This window comes from Ochlerotatus camptorhynchus, unplaced genomic scaffold (genome assembly GCF_037179485.1).
Source record: "Ochlerotatus camptorhynchus isolate MF236.1 unplaced genomic scaffold, CSIRO-AGI_Acam_v1.1 ptg000167l, whole genome shotgun sequence".
In the NCBI taxonomy this organism is placed as follows: Eukaryota; Metazoa; Arthropoda; class Insecta; order Diptera; family Culicidae; genus Ochlerotatus; species Ochlerotatus camptorhynchus.
Window position 1 is genome coordinate 2673517 of NW_027040657.1, and position 25263 is coordinate 2698779.

A 25263-nucleotide genomic window follows, 5' to 3' on the forward strand; every position below is an offset into this window, starting at 1 on the left:
TAACACGAGAAAGGACGCTACAGGGAATCACCTTAAATTTTACAGATAGAAAATTTTCAAGTAAACTTGCTATACGCCTTTTTAATGCACCACCAACGTAGAGTGCGCCACGCGAGTTCGAGAAGAAACATCAACCAAACCGTTTGTTTACATCAGAATAAGTATTTTCCCCAACGCAAATAACAGCATTTTTCATTCAAAATCTTGCCAATTTCCATCGGTAATTGTCTTATTGTACGATTTTCCACAAATCTGAACTGATTTGCACCTTAACTATTCACACACAAGAAATCCGGAAGATCATAACCACTAAGGCACTTTTCTAATTTTTCACTTATTTCAGGCAGACCAGGAATCAATTTTGACAAACACCTCGAAAATCACACGACCTTGCGCTTCGGTCAGAGAGCGTATAGGGCGTCGTTGTGCCAATTTGGTCGTGGCACATTTCGAGTATGAGAGAGTAATTGCAGTTACATCAAAAGTGCCTGAGAAAAATGCAAGTAATTTCGCAGATTACCCGAAGTTGCGATAGTGAAGGTATGATCACTAGACTGATGCAAATTACATACATTGCCTTCTAGTCTTTTTCCATATTGAGCTGCAAAACAGCTCGATAGCTATTCTTATAGAAAATTTTCTCAGCTGCAACTTTGCTGAAGATCATTTCTATGTAAAACGAGACAGGAAATAGTTATTAATTATTTGAGAGATTGGTAAACTTATGACATGATCAAGCAGCTGCTCTGTAGGCAACACTGTATTTTGCAGTGTGGCATAGTAGCCATGATTTTAGTGTCCTATTCAACGCCCCAGAAACACCAATGTTGCTTGCTGAGCAGTTGATTGAGCATGAGACATAATACATCATAAGACATCAGTGCATTAAACCATTAATAACTTTCGATCCTTACATTTAATCAAAAAGTGGTCTTCAGCAAAGTTGTAGCTGGGAAAATTTCCTGCAAGTAAAGTTGAAAGCTTTTGAAGCAGAGCGATATGGTGAATTATTAGATAGACATGAACAAAAATCTTGGTTTTACCATAGTAATTCCCATACAAACTTCAAATGGTTTGTGCCATCTCAGTTTCTCACCAAATGGGTTCAAATTTTGAGAGGTTAGTCAGGATTCGATTTGGAATCGTTTAAGTATTGTGGAGCGAAAATCTCAAAATTTGCATCACTCTAATGATCACAGACAAGCAGACATAACACTCTTAAAACGTTCATCGAAATCGTTTTGAACGGTTAATTTAAATGTTTCTTAAAGGGTGATACGGTCAAAATTTGGTCAATATCAACGTATTTCTTTCAATTTTGCATTTAAAAAACCTGAACACCCCTCATTTTGAAGGTGTGTGTGTGTAGAATGTTGCTCCTATTTTGATTTTGGAATTCACTCTTCAGTTGTCAAAATGCCGTCCAAGCAAGAAGAGCAGCGTATCAAAATTTTGCTCGCGCATCGCGAAAATCCGAGCTACTCGCACGCAAAGTTGGCAAAATCGCTAAAAGTTGCCAAATCAACCGTTACAAATGTAATTAAAGTGTTTGGGGAACGTTTATCGACAGCCAGGAAGTCTGGATCGGGGAGGAAATCGAAAACCGGAAGCCGCTGAGACGACAAAGAGAGTTGCCGGTAGTTTCAAGCGAAACCCTAACCTCTCTCTCCGAGATGCCGCAAATAAGCTGGGTGTATCGTCTACAACCGTGCATCGAGCCAAAAAACGAGCCGGACTATCGACTTACAAGAAGGTAGTGACTCCAAATCACGATGATAAACAAAATACGACGGCCAAAGCGCGATCCCGGAGGCTGTACACGACGATGCTGACGAAGTTTGACTGCGTGGTAATGGACGACGAAACCTACGTCAAAGCCGACTACAAGCAGCTTCCGGAACAGGAGTTTTATACGGCAAAAGGAAGGGGAAAGGTAGCAGATGTTTTCAAGCACATGAAACTGTCAAAGTTCGCAAAGAAATATCTGGTTTGGCAAGCCATCTGTACCTGTGGCTTGAAAAGCAGCATTTTCATAGCTTCCGGGACTGTCAACCAAGAAATTTACGTGAAAGAGTGTTTGAATAAACGTCTGCTGCCTTTCCTGAAGAAACACGGTTGTTCCGTACTGTTTTGGCCGGATTTGGCATCTTGCCATTACGGTAAAAAGGCCATGGAGTGGTACGCCGCCAACAACGTGCAGGTGGTTCCCAAGGACAAGAACCCTCCCAACACGCCAGAGCTCCGCCCAATTGAGAAATACTGGGCTATTGTCAAGCGGAACCTAAAGAAGACCAAAAAAACTGCTAAGGGCGAGCAGCAGTTCAAGGCAAACTGGCTTTCTGCGGCGAAGAAGGTGGACAAGGTGGCTGTACAAAATCTGATGGCAGGGGTCAAGCGTAAGGCCCGGCAATTCGGATTTGGAAAAGCGGAAGCCTAACTGAATATTTTTCCTGAATTTTATACTAATTGAACTTGAAAAAGAAATTTAATTTGATTTTTTAAATAAACGATTTCACCGATTTACACGCGTTTTCCCTTGACCAAATTTTGACCGTATCACCCTTTACTTGGTAGTACCGCCAATTGTGGTGCACAAGATCAATTTGCTAGCGTTTGACGTTTACACAGTACAACCATCTGTTGAGTGTATTGCCCATCAAAGTATATACAACAGATGGCGGTACTGTTTACAATGATAAATGTTCAATGTGTTCTGTGATATAACATTGAGGTAGCGTTAGGATAAAATCAAAACATTGAGAAATATAACGCATCACTTTCAGAAATACTTCACTTCGCAACCGATGAACCATTCTGATGGCCATATGAGTACCCAAGTAACCATATAGTCGCAATATAGCTTGTAAGGGAGAACAGCCCATAATGCACCCCTGGGGTAAAATGCCCACTTATAGAAAAACAGCGATAACTTTTCCTCAGATGCATTTTCCGGGTAACGGATTGTGTTTGTTTTCAACTAGAGGTTTCACAGTTGATTCTTGATCATAAAATCATATTTTGACCTACTGATTCCCTTAGAAAATAGCATTTTGTGCAAAATATGATACAGTTGTTAAAATCGTCGACTTCAAATTAAGCTTTTAACAGCATATATCGCAAAAAATTGAACTAATTCACTTTTCGTATATTTTTTAGATGTTTTACTTAATGCATCACAGCTTAACACTCTTGCGACCTTATTTCTGATGTAACATAAAGGAATAATCATCAGGCGTCAGATCACCATGAATCAGGCGTTTTGCCCCGCTATCATATTGGAACCAATTTATAAAATACCTTGAAAATCATGAAAATGCATCGTTCTATAGTTCGAAATCACTTGATCTTCGTAGAAAACATGGTAATGAACCAAACACCATTACTTTCTTCTTGATTTTAGCTTCCATACGCCAGCAATTGACGATTTTGCTTAAACGGTGCGTTTTGCACCATCCTACCCTATATTCTTACTTTGCTTGAGTATGGTTACTTGAGGAATCTGATGAAACTGTCACTTCTTGAAACTGATCCCTTTCGTTACTGGAAAAAAGGATGGATTAAATTAAAAAGGAGGACATTTTCGGGTAAAAGGAGGATGTAGAAAAATTATTGAAAAAGGAGGACATGTCCTCCTTTAGGATACCGTATGGTAAGCCTTGTTGCGGGCATCCTTTTCGTCGGATTGATTGTTGCGGTTTATGTACCTACCTGATCAGATAAGAAATAAACATTTAAGAACTAAAGAATACAACATTCAAGAACTAAAGAATACAACATTCAAGAACTAAAGAATACAACTATAAGAACTAAAGAATATAATATATATTAAGCTATATTTACCATGCAATAGAACCGTTTCAGGTAACGATCTAGATGATCTCCTGCAGCAGACTCCGAGACTATTCGATGTGTACAATGAGGCGGGATCGCTTTAACTTCTGATATATTTTTTTTATTTTCACTTTTTCTCTAAACAAAGCAGTTACCATAGTAATGAGAAAGGTTGGCAAAATTGCTTGTGTCATACTTGAGTTTTCACTGTATTTCTTCTTGTATCCATTCTTGCTTGTGTCACACCTGAGTTTTCCTGTATTTTTTTCACAGAATATCAGTGTAAATTTTACAGGAAAACTGTGAAAAATCACCAAACTGTTTACCGAACATTCATCTGTTGAGACTTCGTTAAAATATCACTGAAATATATTAAGTAAGCTTAATGTGCAGGCCTCACTAGAAACACGAAGGATCAACTGGAACCCACATTCCCATAGCTCTAAACACATCAATGCACAGCTCAAAAACTGCCTCAATGCAAAACCAGTTCTTGAGACCGCTAGCGCGGCCTCCTCCGACGAGTACCTTACGCCCTCAAGTTGTGTCATTTTCCATCCACCAAAGTAACCCATGCATCGCCAATATTACCGCAGCCAAGCGCCCTAAGCCACGCGACGCGCAATCAATCAGCGAGTAACGAAGCTTAAGCCCCCATTCGACTGCAGGGGCCAATGTTGCTCCGTCCTTCCTTCCTTCCGTCCTTTTTTCCGGTGCATATGTGCCTAACTGTAGCTGTAGTTTTGCGCACCGTCAATAAATAGAGAGAACGTAAACACACGCTAAACACTTTGGCAAACGCCTTGCGCCTCGGGCTGAACCAGTCTCTCTTTCTCGTTCCAAAATCGTGACGTATGAAAACGCGACTCTGTCTCAAAGCGACCACCTCAGACACCGCAGCAGGCTATGATTCATCGGGTAAAAACTCGCCGCGCCGCATTCAGCTCTTTTTCCTTTACGACGGCGCTATATCCAGACTGCGGGCTACTACGATCGACTCAGCTGCCTCTGGATGTGCGCTGCTCTGCTCTTGCTCTTCGGGAGACTCAGCAGTCGCAATCAGTCTCAGTCTTCAGCGGTAATTCAGTTCGAACGGACGCATCCTCCCGCGCTCGCGCGTTTCATCCAACACATTGATTTGGGTGAAAAGTGTCTATTGTCAAAGTGAATGGAGTTTAGTGGAAAAAGTGGTCCAGACAAGTTTTTTTTATCCCTTGGATTCGCCTAATCACATGTGATAAATTAGTTGGTACCTATATGAGTAGTGAGTGAAACAGCAACACGATTAGTTGAACTGAAAACCGATACGGTTCTGTCGGCCCATTATCCTAAGGTTAGTGCTTGGACATCACGGAGAGTATAACAGTGGAACTCCTTTGTTTGGCCGCGTTGGTGGATACGCTTATTTGAATATAAATTAGCCAACGGGACGAACTACAGACAGAGGAAACCTGAGCGGTGGCAGTGAGGTGAGTGATCTTATACCTTGTTCAGACTACAGAGTTGTAACATGTTAACTCTGTAGTCTGAATATAGCAGTAAACACTGGACAGACTGAGCAGTTATAACTTGTTATATGCCTATCTTGATGACACTTTTCTTGCGGATAATTAGTGTAACATGTTATAACTCTGTAGTCTGAACAAAGCATTAGTCATATCAGCGTCGGACTTAGCGCTGGAACGAAGCATTTCACGCAGGGATTAATGCAAATCGTGGCAAGTGTTGGTGTGGTTAACAATTGAAACAACTGTCAAACGTCTGAGATATATTTTTATTTTGCAAATGTTGAGCTTCATTTTCAACGCCACAACGGGTCGCTAATCTCACCTAGCGTGTTCAAAATAGCCCAAACATTTCGTTCTCTTCCATCCTCCTAACCATTCAACGATGATGACTACCGCGAATGCGTGTGAATGGTGTGAATTGATTACTCATCAAAGTTATTGTCGTTAGCAAAATAGGTGCCTATATCGAAATTGCGTGTAACAGCAAATAGGCACCATAACAACCCATGTCCGACAACCTGTTTCGGATGAAACGCGACCACTAGTGAGCCCAACTTCTTGACCTTCTATTTCCGGTGCTTGTGCAGTAGCTGGCGTCCGGAATTTCATTGCTTCTAATTGATGAGATCACACATTCCCCTGCGTCGTCGAACTATATTTTCATTTCTCTTCGCGAATGAGCGATCTCTCGTAAATGCTACACTACACATGACTCTCTCGCATCGCGTTAAAGCATAGTGACGTCACACGTCATCACTATTATTATGCAGCGAATCAGAGTACTTCGTATAGGGTGCGGCACCATTTCGGCATACCTCACTACACTTCGGCACTCCTCCCTTAAATCAGTCTTCCGACAGCCGCGTACGTTTTTGTTTTACAGCATTCGTAGTTTAACTTGTGAGCTGCTGTAACTGTTTGCCTTCATTGTTGAAATTGGTCCCATACCCTATGTATAGTGATAACAAAGAAGGTCAGTCGCGTACGTGCCTTCGTGTCGGATATCGAGCAGGTTGGGTTGGGAAATCCAGCAGCACAGGAAACGATCACGTCATGATCGTGCTGGAAACCGGCAACTGTTGATGACGTCCTCCACTCCGATCGGTTACGTATTCGATGACGGCGCGCGCCGTCGTGATCGAATGCAATGATTGATTTATCTTAAAGTGAATAACATTTATTCCCCCTAGCAGAGAGTGAGAGTGACTCATAAGTGAGCGAGCACGCGGTGAATCTGCAAAAAAAAAAAAGTTGTAAGAGAGTGAGAGAGATACACTGCCATGTGGGATTTACTAAATCACGTGCGCGCGGTGGCGAGAATGTAAACAGAGAGTTGAGTCAGATGGTTGAGCCGGTTTGTATATCAACAAGCTACCTAAATTACGGGAGTTTTTAACTGTTTGTATTCTAATGGATATGTCCATTTTTTTCAATTTTGAATCGGGTTTAGTTGTTTCGTTCTGATTGAGTAACCAAGACTGATTAGTCGATTATCGATACAATAACATAAATTTGTTGGGTTTTCTGCTGAACGATATGTAAATGTATGGATATGTTCTTTCGGCATCCGCGCATTTTCTAATTTACCACGGAGTATTGTCCGTAGCACCACAGACAAACAGACGTAACTCTTTGAATAAGTTTTTCTTGAATACATTGTACCTCAATAAATAAGACATCAGTAACGACATCTCTCGAGCTTCTCGTGGAAATCAAGCTTGCTCTATAAGTCGTCATAGTGATCCGATGCCAGCGCTGCAGGTGAGAAAATGATAATATTCAAATCAACCGTTTAATACATGAACGATGATCCAGAATGAAGCGTTATGTTCCTTTGTCTGTGGTAGGCACGATAGCACGTGGACATCGTACGTGGGTCTCAGAATTTTATGAAATTTTGCCCACCGGTAGAGTTTAAGCACAGACAAACAGACATAACTCTTAGAAGAAAATTCTTCAAAAAATATCGTCAAACGTATTTTGCATGCGTACTAACACCATCTATCATCCACATTCCCAAGCAATTTTTTCCAACCGGAGCATCCCTCGTGCATGTTATTTTTTTACTAGTTGCTTTTCCCTCGTTCTGTCAACGCGTCAGCTGCGTTGAATAAAAACAAAACAGATGGAAGTCAGTGATGTCGGTTCTATGAATTTTTCAGAAGATCTATAGAATTGATTGAATTCTACAGAAATACGGATCCGTAGGAAAAATGTTCAGAAGCTAAGACTTTTTTTAGGGATTTGTTTTGTTTGCTTAGTGTGCTTTTTCTTATGCAGGAAGAAAGTTTTTAAACGAGGTAATGTATCACTTATTAGTGCCCTTTCTACCACCGCTCATCACTTCAATGTGCACTCAAAAAATTCCACACGTTTGATCGAAGCGTTTAAACACTTGATTTTTTAAATGCACAATCACATTTACTTTAAGTGTATTTCACCTTGGTTCAATGTGTTACACACGTTAATTTATAAAGTTTCAAATGTTGAAAATCTTTCACTATCTAGTGTATTGCACATTGAATCACACTACTGTTCAAAACAGATGGATTTAAAGTGTTTCGCATTTCAATGCGATGTGAATTGCTTGCTCAGAAAGGTAAACATCGAAAATAAGAGTTGTGACTTTATCCTATCAACCCGCCTCATATAAGCGGCGCCGGTGGTGTAGTGGTAAGCGTGATTACCTCTCACCCCAGCAGGCCTGGGTTCAATCCCAGTCGGCGCCGCCGGGATGTTCTGAGGCATAACATCTCTGATCACGCCTTCCTTCGGAAAGGAAGTAAAGCCGTTGGTCCCCGGTTCATGATTTGATGAGTCGATAGTTAGGGTCCAGGTGTGGGAGCTGCCTTCCTGGCGTCGGTAGCATTGGTGCTCAGCACGGAAAACAAGATCGACGGGAAACAAACCAAAGGGAAAAAAAACCCGCCTCATATATGAGAACAACCGTTGCACAGTGAGATCGAACGAAGACTCCGACAGCAGCACACCCCAACAGTCCATGATCGAATCCCAAATCAGACCCATTAAGAAGATATGTGATGAAAGCTCTGGCCTCTGGCAGTTTTGTTTATAAAGGTAATATATTTGTCGATTCATTTTTAGAGTCGGTACAGTAGAAGTCGATAAAGCAGAATATTGTAAAATATTGAACTATTATGTGTTAAGCTATTGATATCACCAAATGAGGCACATAGAACCCAAGTATGACACAATTCAAATCCATAGTGTTCAGGCATGATTCATAGCATAAGATTCACACATGAAATGGATGTGTTTCACAATAAGCGCAAAATTAAGTGTGAGACACATGATAATGACGTGTGGAATTTTTTGAGTGTGTACAGAGAAGAAAAAAGTAGAAGGGTCTGTGCCTATAGGGGCACGAACGGAAGCTTGACGTAGGACCGCTAGTGGACGGAACAAGTGTGAACATTTAGTTCTTTTAATTGATCAATCATCAATTATCTTAACTCTTTCCGTTTTTTATTTGTAAGCGTATAAAATTTGTAGTATTTATTTCAAAGAGAAAGTTGATGAAGAGAATCCAAGGGACTTGTCAATTTGAGTATTTTCGATTCATCTATCCGACTTTAAAAGGTGTATTTTGATTTTTTTGTTATTTATGAATTTTTAAGTTTTGTGCATTTTGGTATTAAAGTGTATTCAATTCACCCCTAACAGGATTTCCTTCCGAATTATATGAATGGGGCGGGGTGGAAAGTATCGTTTGTGCAGAATATGTAAAAAAGGAGGGAATTCGAGAATTTGAACTCGTGAGAGCTAATTTTCTCACAAATTTGATTTTATTGGCTTTCTGGGGACTGAATATACACCCAAAGCGAATTATTCCCACTTCTCTCAAATTCTATATGGATTTTGAACACTTCCTACCAGTGTGTTCTGGAAAATGGTCGGACGATGATTAATCTCACCAATACATTCGGGCTTACAATTCCACATCTTCTATAGAGACCAGGTTGAGCCTTGATAGCTAGCTGCTTGCGGGAACTGATGACCTTGACAAATGTCCAAATAATACTCTTAACAAATTTATGGTGGTCCTGAAAAGGACCATTTTGAAGTGATGGTTGAGTAATGCTGAGCTGAGCACGACGAGCTACTGATTCCGATCCATAGCATAGCGGTGCAGCTTCTTCCTCCTTTGATGGTTGCTTATGTGGGCTCTGCAGCTCGCTGCTTGCAGGCAGCCTTTCGTTGCTACTGGAGAACAATTTTCAACGCCACACGCCGAAAGCACTGCTACTGCTGCTACTGCTGCTACTAATTTCGACGACCGAACACCACCACATAGTGGTGTGGTCGTTGGGAGCGTGTGGTTCTGAGTATGGCGATGAGTGTGCAAAATATTACGCCATTCCATCCTCCCTATTCGCACGCGCCCGAGGATCGGAGGCGAATGCCACTTCGATTTGTTTCGTCTACTTACTACTCTCTGACGACTGTGCTGGGGAAGCAGCATATGCATGTTGGTAATTGGTGGATTTGTTAGTTAATTCGACAATGCTGAACATTTACCAATTTTTCAATAGTTTCTTGTTGAAAATCATTGTTATCGATGTGTAGCCATGTTTCTGATTGATTGGTGATAAAATTATTGAAATTGGACCAGGGGCAACTGATTTATTAACGTTCAAAATCTTTCTCAATTTGTTACATGTTCCATTTTCGGTTTTCACAAAGTGTACCCCCATATAGAAAGCAAAGACGTAGTCCTACGTCAAAATAATATGTATCAATCAATGATATTCATGGTGAAGTATTGAACATCAATAACTGATAAAAGTTTATAGAATATTACAGTCATCAATATGATTTGTTCTCGAATGCTGTGTACATCGTACAACGTAATTAATGACTAATGTGTAATTTGATGTAATATTCAACTATTTTTTTCTGTATTCGTCAGATGTGGTATGTGAGACACACACTGGAGACCAGTGGGATGCCTGACCACTTATCATTTTCAAGAGCTGAAATCTACTTACTAGACGTGAAAAAGAACTGGCATCACTGATAAGTTCAAAATGTGGTGGCTTGCTCAATGCTTCAGTGGCGCCACCATGACAAATGCAAGCATATTCCCAACTAAAACATTATTTGCGATTAATGTGATTGGGAGTGTTATGTACCTGTTTGTCTGTGGTGAAAAAATTAAATTCGAGGTGATTAATTTAAAGTTTTCGGATTATCCCAGACATCACGCATTTTGAAAATTCATAACTCATGAACCAAGCATCGTAGCTAGGATGTTGCTTGATGGAAATATAAGGAAATTCGAGAAGCTTCGATTTGACAAGCTCAGTCGTCAAATCTTCGTCAGAGCGGCTCTCCAACGCTGTAACGAGCCCACCGTAGGAATCGGGCAAACTGCGAAGCATCATCGCAATTTTCATCGGTTGTTTCAGCTTCAAATCGGCGTTCTCCAGCCGACTGAAAAGTTCATCAACCTCGGACAAGTGGGCTTCCATGTCTCCGCCTTCCAGAAGGTTCAAATTACACAGCTTCCGGAGAAGACTCACTCGAGAGGTGACTGTCACCTTCTCATGATAATCACGAAGCGCTTTCCAAAAATCTTTCGCGTTATCCGCACCCTTCACGAGGCTATACTGACTGTCCTCTATACATAGCCCAATCCCAACAAACAATCGTCTATGAAGAAACGACTTCTTGGCCATTTTATTCAACTGCATGCTTAATAGTACTTGTACTATTTTTAATAAAAGCTTCTGTTCAGGCTTTGTTCACACAAATCTGGAGAATTTATTCAACCACAACATTGAACTACTGGGGTTGTATAAGGTATGTCGAGAAGCTTTTATTCGACTTATATGAGTTGTAACAGAGTTTATACGATAAAATTTTTGATTATTCAGCGTTTATTAGACATCACTGCTTCCTTAAAACAGTGATGCTCTGTATACGCTTGATTCTCATGTGAAGTAACGTTTAATTAGACATTATTATACATTTATTAAACGATTATTCAACTGTGGGAAAATTAACCCGAAAATAAGACGACAGGGGGACAGGGACAAGGGAAGGGTGTGTGTGTTTCTTAAGTGTATTGTATTTCAATATTTCTGACGTGGCTCGCACCACACAGATATTAGAAAATTTATTAAATACTTATACATGCCGTTGTATGGGAATCGAACCATGTACCTTCCGATCACCAGCCGCTTGCCTTGTCATCTGAGCTATCCTAGAATTCATCATATGGGCAACTCAATAATCTATTAAAGCTTGCATGAAAGTAAATACCTATCAGCACTCCCGATCGCAACTCTAGCTCCTTCAAGGCCCTGTGGGAATGATTAATTCATTCATCGTTGTTTTAAATGCGACTAATGTTGCCTCTTCACATCTTCAAGTCGAAAGAAAGGATGCTCGGTAATATTTTAAACTAGATCAATGCATTCATTATCGTGAGTCATGTGATCGATGATTACTATTTAAATTAATTATGTTCTACACAAATAGAAAAAAGGGTTGTGCTTGGGATTGAACTCACGACCTTCTAATTGGAAAGCGGAAACGGTAACCACTACTCTACTGATTTCGCCTTGTTGTAAGACTGAATCAGTGTTGTCGAATAATGAATCTAATACGTCGTTTATAAAGCATTTACAAATCATGTGATTACAAAATGGAAGCATAGTGGTATAAGAGCTATTATGCTGACTGTATTCACCTTTATTCAGCAATATTGTAAAGTAATGCAATGAAATCTAATAAAGGAGCTGGAGAAAATTTATTAGACGTCTAATAAAGCATGTTATTAAATCAATTGAAAACAGTCGAATTAAAGTGTCAATGTATGTACAAATTACACTTATTCAGTTTGTTATTAGATCGAACTTCTGGCGTTGAATTGGGTAGACATTTAACACTTTTACAGCTTTTAATAAGTAAATTAATCAGATCAGAGCAAACAGTGGAACAATGAGCTTTTTCAGCACATAATTCGACAACTCTTTTTATTCAGCATTGTACACTGTTATACAGCATTTATTCAATATATATGCTTATTTGTGACTTTGAATTGTTTGTTGGGTGGTATAAGAGCTATTTTGCTGAGTGTATTCACCTTTATACAGCAATATTGTAAAGCAATGCAATGAAATCTAATAATGGAGCTAGAAAACATTTATAAGACGTTTAATAAAGCATTTTATTCAATCATTTGAAAACAGTTGAATAAAAGCGACAATGTATGTGCAAATTACACTTGTTCAGTTTGTTATTAGATCAAACTTCTGGTTCTGAATAAGGAAGACAGTCAACGTTTATAAAGCTTTTAATAAGGAAATTAATCATATCAGAGCAAACGGCGGAATAAAAGCGCATCTATCGATCTCAATGAGCTTTTTTCAGCACATAATTCGACATCCTGTTTTATTCAGCATTGTACACTGTTATACAGCATTTATTCAATATGTATGCTTATTTGTGGCTTTGAATTGTTTGTTGGGATGGTAGCCCTTCCTTTTTGTCATCCTTTGACCACTGAGGCGTCTCGGGCTCCGGTTTTGGCTCATCGACGACATACCAAAGCTCTTCGCGGATCAGGAGCATCTCCATTCTAAACTTCCATGACTGCCAGTATTGGTTGTTCAGTTTGGAGAATTTGCTCAACGCTTCCATCTCACACACGAGACACTCTTTTTCGGTCCGGCAAACCACACGCACACTAATGCACCGCGAATGCACTCGCCGAAAACGCACAAATTTTGCACCGGGAAAATCTACCGAAAAAACACTTTTTCCTCGGAACTTCCACCTGGGCCCATAACCTGTGAGACCAGAGGCAGGTTACGAAGCGGAATCACGTCGTTCGAAGGAATAAAGCAACAAGAAAAACACGGAACAATCGGAGACGATTAAAAAGCACGCGGCGTCGTTGCGAATCGTTTATTGACATTAACTATAGTAAAATCCAACCAATTACCGGCCACCCGTGGCGCTGTTGTCGTAGCGGTGATAAAAATGTAAACATCTGTCAAACGTGACTCACATCAGAATTTTCATTTTTTAAATTGAAAATTTGTCTTGTCTTGGTACGTTTTTGGTGGTCAAAAAGCTTGTAGAATTGTAGGAAAAGTGTCCTTCTTCAAAGTGACAAATTACTACAATGATATCACTGTTGATATCACTGCTTGCAATCAGGAAAATAGTTGAAATTTTAGACAACGTAAACACAAGCTCCACCGCTTAACATTCTCATTGTTGTTGCAGGATCGTTGCATTATCCCGGGATACAACGATAACAAATTTCAACTTTTTCGAGTTCCGAATTCGGGGAGCAACAAATTCGTGCAGTGGAGAAAGGTTGCCACTGTTTACGGATCAGAAGAATATATGTTAAGGTAATTTGAGATTAATTTCATGTGGCCGCTCCCCGGGATGGGAACTTTGCAGAACAAATCCATTCCCCTCAATTCTTGCTTTGCTGCTGATCCACTGGTGTAGGCCAGACACACAATATGCTAGGTCTCTAAATCCGCTAGCACGGAGTCCCCAACATCATCCAGTATATCCAGCAGACTGATTTGGACGTCGATTTCAATCATACAAAACATAACCTAAATAATATCGGTGCATCAAAAAAACGCATTTTCATTATCTTTCAATTACATAGCAAGGAAAATTAACATAACATTACATTATTCGACAAATTTCCTACATGTATCATCCATAGTAATGCTCGTATCTCACCATTTTGAACTCTTTTTTCAATAATGTATCACTCAAACTCTGGAATTTAAACCGGCTGCCATACATTTATCACCATCGACTAGTACTATTTCCCGCCACTAGTGACGCATAAATTTCACTTGGATTCTACTATAGTTCAAAGAGTACACAAGGCAGCATTTAGTAGTGCGCGATCTCGCGCTAGAAACGGTGAATGATAGAGGGGTGCACCGTTGTATCGCCTAACAGGTTCGAGTCCAGTCGGCAATCGGATTCCTATTTTTTTCGACATAGCTAATTTACCTCACTAATACCACAAACGAAGTGACAGACGGAGCGGCTCGAAAACTTTGGTGACTAACCTGCTATTGCAATTTTTCAGTGTACCACATGGCAACACCACTATTACTGGATTGAACCACATGGCAACACTACTACTGGATTGAACTAGCATTTTCGCCAAATGTACTAGAATGTTTTGGTTCTATCTCTTTCACTCTACTCAAAAGTGAAATGCATAAAAAAATGACAAAATGATACGCACTCTTTGCACACTGTCAAAGAATCATTGTACACAAAATCAACTTTGTGCAAAACCAAAACAAAAATACTATCCCATCTGGTGGATGATGGCACAAGCTTCTAAGAAAATTCTATTATACAGCGAACCACATTATTTTAATTGATTTCATCGCCAGTTAGTCGTCTGTCACTTCGTTTGTGCTAATACACTCTACATTTTTCGGTCTCCAATTTTCTTGCATTGGACCGCAGCTAGGTATATCGCATCCTCGGTTCATGCGGTCTCCACTAACATCCTCTGATGATGAATCCCACACGTAAGCGAATCTTACATCCCCCGGTTGGGTGTAATATAGTTAATTTGAGACAGGTCATACAGATTGAAGCCATCGAGGAACGAGGCGTGAGCAAAGAGATGTCACACAATATTGCCATAGGGGCAGCCAGAGGGGGGCAGCAACACAAAGGCTTTCGGTGAAATGGCATTCGGCCAAATTTTCCATAGAAATTTTTCTTTCACCCTTCCCTAGCTCGAAACCTGTCTACGCCCTTGAATATTGCCACAACATCATTCCAATACAAAATTTAGCGAATGCAATAACAAAACTATACCACACAGGTATTACATTTAATATAGTTGCACAAATAAAGGCATATTTTGATCAAATTTACACAACAATCAATTTTGCGGATGTTCGGGATCTTTCGGCGGACCAATGACGAGCATATATATCAGCAAACATCATTTCCCACATCGTATATAAATACAGAGAATAATCAAGGCCTACTTTCATCAAATTTACGTAATAATCAATTTTACAGATTTTCCAGAACTTCCGGCGGGCCATCTGAGGACCACTTAGATCCAATGACCAGCTAATATTAAAAAATTCACCATTTTACTACATTCCATATAGTTGCAGAAAAAAATCAAGGCCTACTTTGAAATTTTTTTCGCAGCGATAAATTTTACGGATGTTCCAAATCTTTCGGCGGGTCATCTGATGAATTTTAAATTGGTGTTAACCTGCATGGTATTCCAACCAATTGTGCACAGCAAAAAAAAGTTGTTCAATATTGCATCGAAACTGTTGCAACCAGGTAAATCCATCGGTTGTGTAATATAACATTGTACGATGTACATCGATTTGCGAACAAAATTACATCCATTGATGTAATATTGTATCTACTTTTTGCTATCATATCATTATTTCATACATCAGCTTGAATTACGTTGATCGATATTACATTTTTTGCTGTGTGACGTAGTGGTATGCGTTCGTAGATCGCATGCCGAACACACGGGTTCAGATCCAGGAAATTGCTCATTAGTTTTTTTATGTGTCAACCACAACACATTGATCCATTGGTGTTGTATGAGGTATGTCGAGAACCTGTTATTCGACTTATATGAGTTGTACCATAGCTTATTCGATAACATTTTTGGTTATTCAGCGTTTATTAGACATCACTGCTTCCACTTAATTATAGTGATGCTCTGTAAACGCTTGATTCATATGTGAAGTAACGCTTAATTAGACATTATTATGCATTTATTAAACGATTATTCAAGTGTGGAAAATTAACCCGAAAATAAGAGAGACGGGGGGGAGGGAGGGGGGTTAGGTGTTAGGTGTTATAGTTATTCTTTTAGTAATGATTGTTTTCATTCTTTCTGACGTTGCGCACCCTACTACACAGATATTAGAAAATGTACTACATATAATATATATATATACATGTCGTTACATGGGATTCGAACCATGGACCTTCCCGATCACCAGCCGCTTGTCTTGTAATCTGAGCTATTCTCAATAATCAATAAAAGCTTGCTTGAAAATGAATACCTATCAGCACTCCTGATCGCAAGTCTAGCTCCTTCAAGGCCCTGTGGGAATGATTAATTCATTGATCGTTGTTTTACATGAGACCAATGCTACCTACCTCTTCACCTCTCCAATTCTAAGGACAGGATGCTCGATTATTTTTTAAACTAGATAAATGCATTCATTGTCGTGAGTCATTTGATCGATGATTACTATTTAAATTAATGATGCGTAGAACACAAATATAAAAAGAGGGTTGAACTTGGGATTGAACTCACGACCTTCTACTTGTAAAGCGAAAGCGGTAACCACTACTTCACCTGATTTGTCCTACTGCTGAATACTAAATCTAGGTCAAAACTTCTTGAAATCAATGGTTTGGTAATGTTTTTGTCGAAATTCACCGCTACCCGTTGCTGGTGTAAGAGTTGGCGTATTTCGACAAAAAAAAAACACATCGTAGCATGCCTCTACCTGTTGGAGACTGAATGGTTAGGTAAATTATGACATGGCAGTGGATACTTGCTGATTTTTAGTACCTATTGATTAGTATATAACTCGTAGATAAAAGATGGATTCTTCAGTGGTGTTGAGTACTTGGCACTGATGAAGTCTGCAAGTAGTAGACGAAATACGCGTATCTTTCATTTATTTATTTATTCCTTCGTCTTCGATATACTCGTTCAGACTGCAACTTAATCTAAATTTCTAATTCTAGTACTAAACACATTTTTGCTAATGTTAAAGTCAAACTGATCATAAACAGTGTTGAAAGCACGTATACAGGTACTCAGAGGGTTGTTATGTCCATAGCTTGTTCTGTGATGAGGTACGTAAAGCGCAGCGTGAGTTCGAAGTGAACGAGATGGAGCGTTGAAGTTGACAAGCTGACGCAGCGCAGGGCAGTCGATGCGATCCGTAAGAATGTCGAAGATGAAGATACGCTGCAATTTCAGGCGTCTGGCAGACAGCGTTTCCAAGTCAAGTAATAAGCAGCGTGAGGTATATGGAGGCAGGTGTGTTTCATTGTTCCATGGTAGGTGGCGGAGAGCAAACCGAACGAAGTATTTCTGAACTCGTTCTAATTTGCTGGCTAGTGTAGATTGATACGGTGTCCAAACAGGTGCGACGTATTCAAGTATGCTTCGTACCAATGAGCAAAATAACGCCTTCAAAGCATAAGCGTCGGTGATGAAGGCTGCATGGCGTCGAATGTATCCTAGGACAGCAAAGGCCTTTGCAGCTGTTGTAGAGATTTGTTCGTTGAATCTCAGTTTGCTGTCCAATATAACACCTAAGTCACGAATAGAATCTACACGTTCCAGGGTAGAGGGCCCGATCTTATAGCTGTATTTCAACACAGTGCGGCAACGTGTGAATGAAATCGCTTTACATTTTTTTATGTTAACGTTCATCCCGTTCTCTTCGCACCATTTCAACAATTCGTCAATGTCGTTTTGTATGGCAGCACAGTCCAAGACCGATGCAATTACCCTGAATAGTTTAAAATCGTCTGCGAAGAAAGATTTGCCAGACGATAAGCGGAGACCAAGGTCATTGATGTACAGAATGAAAATAAGTGGTCCTAGCACACTTCCTTGAGGTACTCCAGAGGTTACGTCGAAAACTGATGACTCTTCAGTCTCGATTTGAACAAAAGCTTTGCGATTTGTTAGATAAGATTTGAGCCACTCAATGATCCAAATCGGGAAGCCCATGTGCAGAAGTTTCTCAGTGATATGGATGTGTGGTACGGTGTCAAATGCTTTAGAGAAGTCCACGTAGACTGAGTCAACCTGACTACGAGCCTCGACTTCGTGGAACAGAGTGTTTGTGTAGCACATCAAATTGGTCGTTGTTGATCGCCGTTCCACGAAACCATGCTGGAACTCGCATATTAACGGTCTAGATGCATTGTACAAAAACTGGTGCACCAGTTTCTCGAAAACCTTACCGAGGCAGCAAAGTATCGAAATGCCTCTGTAATTTTCTACTCGATTTAGATTGCCAGTTTTGTGGATTGGCACCATTTTAGCAGTTTTCCACATGGTTGGAAATTCACCTTTTGATAGCGATTGGTTAAATATCAAGGTTACGGGCGTCACTAGTTTTAATGCACAAGCTTTGATAATGGAAGGAGGCAATCCGTCTACACCTGCTCCCTTCGAAACATCCAGGTCGTTCAATAATTTCAGTACCTCCTCTGGAGAGATACATACAGTAGGCAGGTTCACGTCGTACGATGGCACTCGCTGGAAACTTCCGGGAAGAGGAATCGGTGGAGAAGTACTGAACACACTTTTGAGAAAGTCAGCGAATAGAGTTGCAGATTCACTAGGTGTTGCAGCTGTCACTCCTTCATATTCGACATTGCAGGGAATGCGTTTGTTTGCTTTGCTGTCCCTGACGAACTTCCAGAACGATGCGGGGTTCTGCTTCAAGTTTGACTGGAGATTGTTGACGTATGCTTCATAGGTCGATGCAAGGAGTTCGTTGTAGCTGCTTTCGATGTTACGGAGGTTGTTCTTGTTCTCGTCTGATCTCACACTGAAAAAACGATTACGAGCCTTACGAAGCCTGTTGCGTTGTTGACGTAATTCCCCTGTCCACCAGGGTTTTCTGTTTACCGCGTTGGAAGTGCAGTGACGGCGAGGAACAACCTTGTCAAAGATCCTGTGCAGTTTATCATAGAAAACGGACACAGTTTCGTCTATCGAGGGTCGATTCAACAGTGAGAGCCAATCAACAGCCGAAAGTTCGTTATTCACTAGGTTTACGTCACATCTTCTGAAGTCTAGATAGGTTACACCCATTTGAGCGCTGGCGTGATTCCTCGTAGTGTAATGAGTATCGAGTCGTAGGAGAAATGGCTTGTGATGGGGGTCAATTTTCAGGAGCGGAACTGGAGGGTCAATTAGCTCAATATAGTCCGGAGCGTTAGCGAATGCAAGATCGAGAGTCCTGCCATTGACGTTCACTAAAGAGTTGATCTGAACCAAACCCCATGCAAATATCGGCTCGGTAAGCGCAAGTTCTTGTTCTGTTGAGGCGTTTGATGGTAAATGACCATTGATATCGCCATCGAAGCGCCAGCAGAGTCCGGGAAGATTATAGTCGCCTAACGCTAGAACAACGTCATCGTCTTGAAGTTTATCGCAAACCTTTCGGATTGCGTCGGCGTGAGCAGAGTACATTTCAGGACTGGAATTTGGTCGAAGGTTTTTTAGTTGTAACCGCACAACGGTCTGCTCAAGCTGCTCACAGTCGGCCACTGATACTGCGCAGCACTGATGACTCGTTTTGACGGCGATTAGTACACCACCACCCCTCGATAGTTGGCTCGTATCTGTCAAAAGATAAGCAATTATAACGGAATTTAAAGGAAATAAACCAACCCACTCAAAGCTCTTCATAAAGGGATTCCGTTAAGAGGTTCGACAAATTTAAAGGATTTATTAGACGTCTAATAAAGTATGTTATTAAATCAATTGAAAACAGTCGAATTAAAGCGTCACTATATGTGCAAATTACACTTATCCAGTTTGTTATTAGATCAAACATCTCTGGAAGACAGCCAAGACAGTCAATAAATGTTAAAACAGCTTTTAATAAGAAAATTATTCAGATCACAGCATCGATGAGCTTTTTTCAGCACATAATTTGACTACTCGTTTTATTCAGCATTGTACACTGTTGTACAGCATTTATTCAATATATATACTTATTTGTGGCTCTGAATTGTTTGTTGGGTTGTGCGGATTGCTTCATGTGGGCTTTCACGGACCTTTTAAGAAACTTTAAAGTTGCTAAGAAGTTCCGAACAAGAACTTTGTTGTGGCCATGTTTTCAGCCTTGCTTGAAGTTCCTAAGAAGTGCTTAGTGATGCTTTTGGGAACTTTTTTGAATTTCAAGTTCGCATCGGAACCTTTTTGGAGCCTGAAGTTCCTCGTGTGCTTTTGATAGCATTTAAAGTAGCCAGAAAGTTGTATTGGAACTTTACTGAACTTGAAAGTGGGTTTTATCGTTGAATGCGGATCTTTTGGTTACTTTGGAATGGCTATCGAACGTACAACCGTTTTCTGTACAAGAAGTACTCAAAACGTATGAAGACCAATCTCTGGCGCAATGTTAAGCTATTCTGGACGTTTGTGAAGGAATCAGAGATGCTCCCAGTGACGCGCTTAGTTTTGATATTTTCACGGTCACACTCTCCGCTTTCAAAGCTGTTCAATATTTCATTACAACTAGGTGTATTTCTTTCGTGTTGGAAATCTTCGGTCATGTTTCCGATTTTCAAGAAAGGAGACAAGCGAAATGTGGAGAATTACCGAGGAATTACTTCTCTTTGTACCTGAGTAATTTTCATGCACATGAAGTCAAAATTGAAATAGATAGGAAAAATCAGTTTGAAATATAGCTGAATAATTAAATCCATAAAACAGATAAATACTTTTGGTAAAAATTCGCTGTTTCACTAGTTGATTATGAAAATCTACCGTGAAAAAAATCACCGTGTGTTAGGATTTATCAATTTGTCCCGGTTCTCCCGTCGAATTCCCGGTTCGCTGGCCACCCTGAACACGTCATGATCTTTAGACCCCCAACTGACTTTCATTCGTTTCTAATTTTCATCTGGTAAAAATCGGTTAAACTAATCTGCACTCGTGAATTGTTCAAATTTCAGATAAAAATGGACAATCATCCTTTACCAATCGGCGGTAACACTGAGTTCACCGTCCCGGGCAGATTTCAGAATTTGATTCCTATCGGAATTGGTGCTCAAGGTGCAGTATGGTATGTAGAATCGTGTCCTCTTAAAGTACCTACCAATCGAAAGCCGAAAAATCTTTCCACTCACCCCTTAGCGCTGCTAACGACGTAGTCAACGGAACACAAGTGGCCATCAAGAAGCTATCGCGACCATTCCAAGACGTAACAAATGCCAAACGTGCCTACCGAGAGATCAAACTGATGCGATTAGTAGATCATCCTTTCGTTAGTATTAATTATTAATTAGTTTGTTAAGTGTCAAACATTTATTGTAGAAATTCTTATTTCACAGATCATCAAACTGCTGTTTGCCTACTCCCCGCAAACAACGCTGGACTCCTTTAGAGACATATACCTGTTCACCGAACGCATGGACACCAATCTGAGCTTTGTGATCGGCAATCCTCTGGATCACGAACGGCTATCGTTCCTGGTGTACCAGATGCTCTGTGGCATCAAGTATTTGCACTCCGCGGGCATCATCCATCGGGACCTGAAACCAACCAACATCGTAGTGCGGGCGGATTGCTCTCTGAAGATTCTAGACTTCGGATTAGCTCGTAGCGTAGGAACCAATTTCATGATGACTCAATACGTGGTAACTCGATACTATCGGGCTCCGGAAGTTATTCTCAACATGGATTACGACACGAATGTCGACATTTGGGCGATTGGCTGTATCATGGCAGAACTCATCACGGGCCAGGTGCTGCTGCCTGGAACCGATCACGTTGATCAATGGAACCGCATCATCACCACCCTGGGTACGCCATCGATGGAATTTGTATCACAAACTTCTGAATCCGCACGGAGATACATCGAGAATCTTCCCGTCCATCCGAGGCCTTCGTTCGATGAGCTCTTCCCAGATGCCGTATTCCCAACGGCAACCGGTTCACCGGAGCTTAACAACCGCAACGCTCGGCATATGCTCGAGCGGATGCTAGCGATAGATCCAAATGACCGAATAACCGTTGTGGAAGCACTTGCTCATCCCTACGTACGGTGCTGGTTCCAGGATGACGAAGTAAACCGACCGATTCCGGTGCCATATGAGCATGCCTTGGACGAACAAGATCTCAGCTTAGAACAGTGGAAGGAACTGTTATTCAAGGAAGTTAGTGAGATTCAACGGCTGACGCTCGAAAACTAAACGGACAATTGAGGCTGAACAAAACAAAAATGTTAGGGTTAAAGTTAGTGTTACGTTCCCTGGAACTATTTTATGAATGATAGTTTTATCATGTTATGGCTGTTTGTTGAATCCATTTAGGCATAACGTGCTCGAGTAGATTTTTTTTTTCTATGTTGAAGTTTATACATATGTTAGACAAGTTATACCACACGTACCAATCAAACATGTACAAATTTAGGAACCAATAAATTTTAAAACTTAAGAAAGGCAACCGAATGTTTTGCTTATAATTACGATTTATTATACCGAAAAATCTTATTCGAAAAGAAAATCATTATTGTAAAGGTTAGCAAAATGGAAAAATTGTCCTTTGTGGTAGTTTTATAGAACTTCGATATTATAGTCGTTCTGTTTGTCTCCGTCTGTATTTACATCTAAAGATCCTATAACAACTAAACACTAGACGCTTCACAACGGGTAGACTCTTGCTGGGTGGAATATTTACATCCTCCTTAGCATCCATCTACTGGAAATGCTTCCTCAAAATCATACAAAAAAGAGAGAGAGAAACATGGAATACCTCTAGATTAATAAGTTAAGCTACCAACGACACAATCCCCTCATACGATAGGCGCCACTGTCCGGTCGAATCCGTCGAAATACTTGTGCTCGAGAATATTCTTCGCCGAAATCCGGTGAACTGGGTCGTAGATCAAACACTTCTGCAGCAAATCCAGACCCGCAGATTCGAGATTTTTTACCTGACCGGCCAGATTGTTCTGTGTCCAGCATGGAAACGTCGGTTTGTAGTCTGGAAGAGAGGTAACCCCCGGCCAAATTTCCTCCGTCGGAGTCTTCAAGATCCGGAACATACGGAAGAGTTGATCGATCTCCGAGTCTCCCTGGAACAGTGGCTTGCGTGTGGTCATTTCGGCAAAAATGCAACCAATGGACCAAACATCCACAGGGCATGCATACCGGGGAGATCCCAACAGGACTTCCGGTGCACGGTACCACAACGTAACGATCTCATGGGTGTAATTACGGACCGGAATGTTAAACGAACGACCCAATCCAAAGTCCGCCACCTTAATCAGTCCCTCTTTGTTGATCAGCAGATTCTGCGGTTTTAGATCCCGATGCAGCACTCGTCTTCTGTGGCAAAACAACAGCGCAGCCGTAATTTGGTACATGTAGCTTTTCACCAAATCGGAATCCATCATCTTCTCCGGAGGCAACGTGTCCATGTACTTTTTCAGATCCATCGACAAAAACTCAAAAATCAAATACAATCGATTCTCCTCCATCAGGACGTCTTCCAGCGAAACGATGTTGGGATGTTTTAGTTCCTTTAGCAAAGAAATCTCGCTGCAAAGAAGACAATACAAATCAACCGTTAACACCAACACATTCGCAAATTATTTCACTCACCGAATGGCAGTTGAAGGGATTCCCTCATCTTCCGATTCCAAGCGGATTTTCTTCATGGCCACAATCTGTCCGGTCACTTTATTACGACCCTTGTAAACCACCCCATACGTCCCTTCACCGATTTTTTCTATTTTCTGGAAATCCTCCATCCCGAATCCTGGGTTCCTGAGGGCGAAAAATAGGTTAAGGTCAATCACCAATCAAAACGCAACCAACGGCAAAATATAGCACAAAATTAGCATCACAAACCCAACAATTCGAATCGAACCCACTTACCGCAGAAATTGACGTTAATTTTACGAAATTTTACACAAAAATGCACAGAAATAATATCCAGTAAACAAATTTCTAGCGGGATTTTTGTCAGTTTCAAGTTCGTTATGCTGTGGAGTGGACGTTTGATGTTTGAACGAAGAAAGTAAATTTGAACCGCGCCGACTGCTGCGTGACAGATAATATATAAGGAAAACGATGGGACCCATGGGCGATGTTTTATGTTGCACGCACTCGACGCTAAAGAAACAACCCGTCGCTGAAAAACGGACACGCTAAGATCAGAGAATCCATATATAGATTAAGTTTACCCAGATTGGGCGGTAAAGGGCTTCATCGAATTGTACGTAACGCAAAAAAAAAATGGCAAAAGGGGCTCTCAACTTGGGTATTTTCGATTCATCTACCCGACTTGAAATGGTGTATTATGTATTTTTTTTTTTTCGTATATATGGATTTTTAAGTTTTGCGTATTTTTGTATTAAAGTGTATTCAATTCATTATGAAATTTATTTTTCGAGTACAAAGCATTTTAGAGGTATTTTTGAGTATTTTTACTATGGTACACTGGAGTCGCTTTTTACGCGGATGATACGTCCCGCGTAAAAAAAAAAACCGCGTAAAAAACCGCGTAAATTCCGAAATCCACGTAAAAAAAAACCGCGTAAAAAAAGACCGTGTAAAAAAAACCGCATAAAAAGCGACTCTAGTGTATAATGATAAACCGCGTAAAAAGCGACTCTAGTGTATAATGATAAACCGCGTAATTTCTGATATCCGCGTAAAAAAAAACCAAAATCCGCGTAAAAAAAAACCGCGTAAATTCCGGAATCCACGTAAAAAAACCGCGTAAATTCCGAAATCCGCGTAAAAAAAACCGCGTAAAAAAACCGTGTACAAAAAAAACCGCGTAAAAAGCGACTCCAGTGTATTTTAGTTTCAAGGTGTACACATTTACGTATTTTTGTGTGTTTTTTCCACCAACACCCTTATAACTAATCGAGACATTCATAACCCACACCCCCACTCCCAGCCGTAACGGGTAACAATGCGTTATTATAAAAGAGTAAAATAATTTTGATTTGCTAGTGCACACACAGGCGTAAACGTAACTACTACACGCAGAAACAACAAGGAGATGAAAAACTACTCAAAATTAAGTACTTTCCCCTCAATTCATGGGTTCAGCCCAATAACTCAAATTTGGTTAAATTGCATATAGTAGTTTCTATTTAACACCAGCAAAAAT

General features: G+C 40.5%; 2 protein-coding genes across 2 annotated transcripts; one reads left to right on the forward strand and one right to left on the reverse strand.

The window, feature by feature from the left end:
• Window positions 1-4900: 4900 nt before the first annotated feature.
• Window positions 4901-22521, forward strand: LOC135701536 (stress-activated protein kinase JNK-like). The gene is made up of 4 exons (XM_065222359.1): window positions 4901-5300; window positions 21090-21199; window positions 21271-21400; window positions 21468-22521. The coding sequence occupies exons 2-4, from the start codon at window positions 21096-21098 to the stop codon at window positions 22326-22328; spliced, it is 1095 nt and encodes a 364-aa protein (XP_065078431.1). The 5' UTR covers window positions 4901-5300; window positions 21090-21095; the 3' UTR covers window positions 22329-22521.
• Window positions 22522-22588: 67 nt separating this feature from the next.
• Window positions 22589-24131, reverse strand: Cdk1 (Cyclin-dependent kinase 1). Its single transcript, XM_065222360.1, has 3 exons — window positions 24018-24131; window positions 23742-23906; window positions 22589-23678 (listed from the first exon to the last, which is right to left on the reverse strand). The coding sequence occupies exons 2-3, from the start codon at window positions 23888-23890 to the stop codon at window positions 22931-22933; spliced, it is 897 nt and encodes a 298-aa protein (XP_065078432.1). The 5' UTR covers window positions 23891-23906; window positions 24018-24131; the 3' UTR covers window positions 22589-22930.
• Between the last annotated feature and the right edge of the window lie 1132 nt (window positions 24132-25263).

Coding starts and splice junctions, on each gene's coding strand:
- Cdk1 (XM_065222360.1), bottom strand. CDS start 23,890: ATGGAGGATTTCCAGAAAATAGAAAAAATCGGTGAAGGGACGTATGGG. Junction 23,679..23,741: donor ATCCCTTCAACTGCCATTCG/GTGAGTGAAATA, acceptor TCTTCTTTGCAG/CGAGATTTCTTTGCTAAAGG.
- LOC135701536 (XM_065222359.1), top strand. CDS start 21,096: ATGGACAATCATCCTTTACCAATCGGCGGTAACACTGAGTTCACCGTC. Junction 21,200..21,270: donor GGTGCTCAAGGTGCAGTATG/GTATGTAGAATC, acceptor CTCACCCCTTAG/CGCTGCTAACGACGTAGTCA. Junction 21,401..21,467: donor GATTAGTAGATCATCCTTTC/GTTAGTATTAAT, acceptor CTTATTTCACAG/ATCATCAAACTGCTGTTTGC.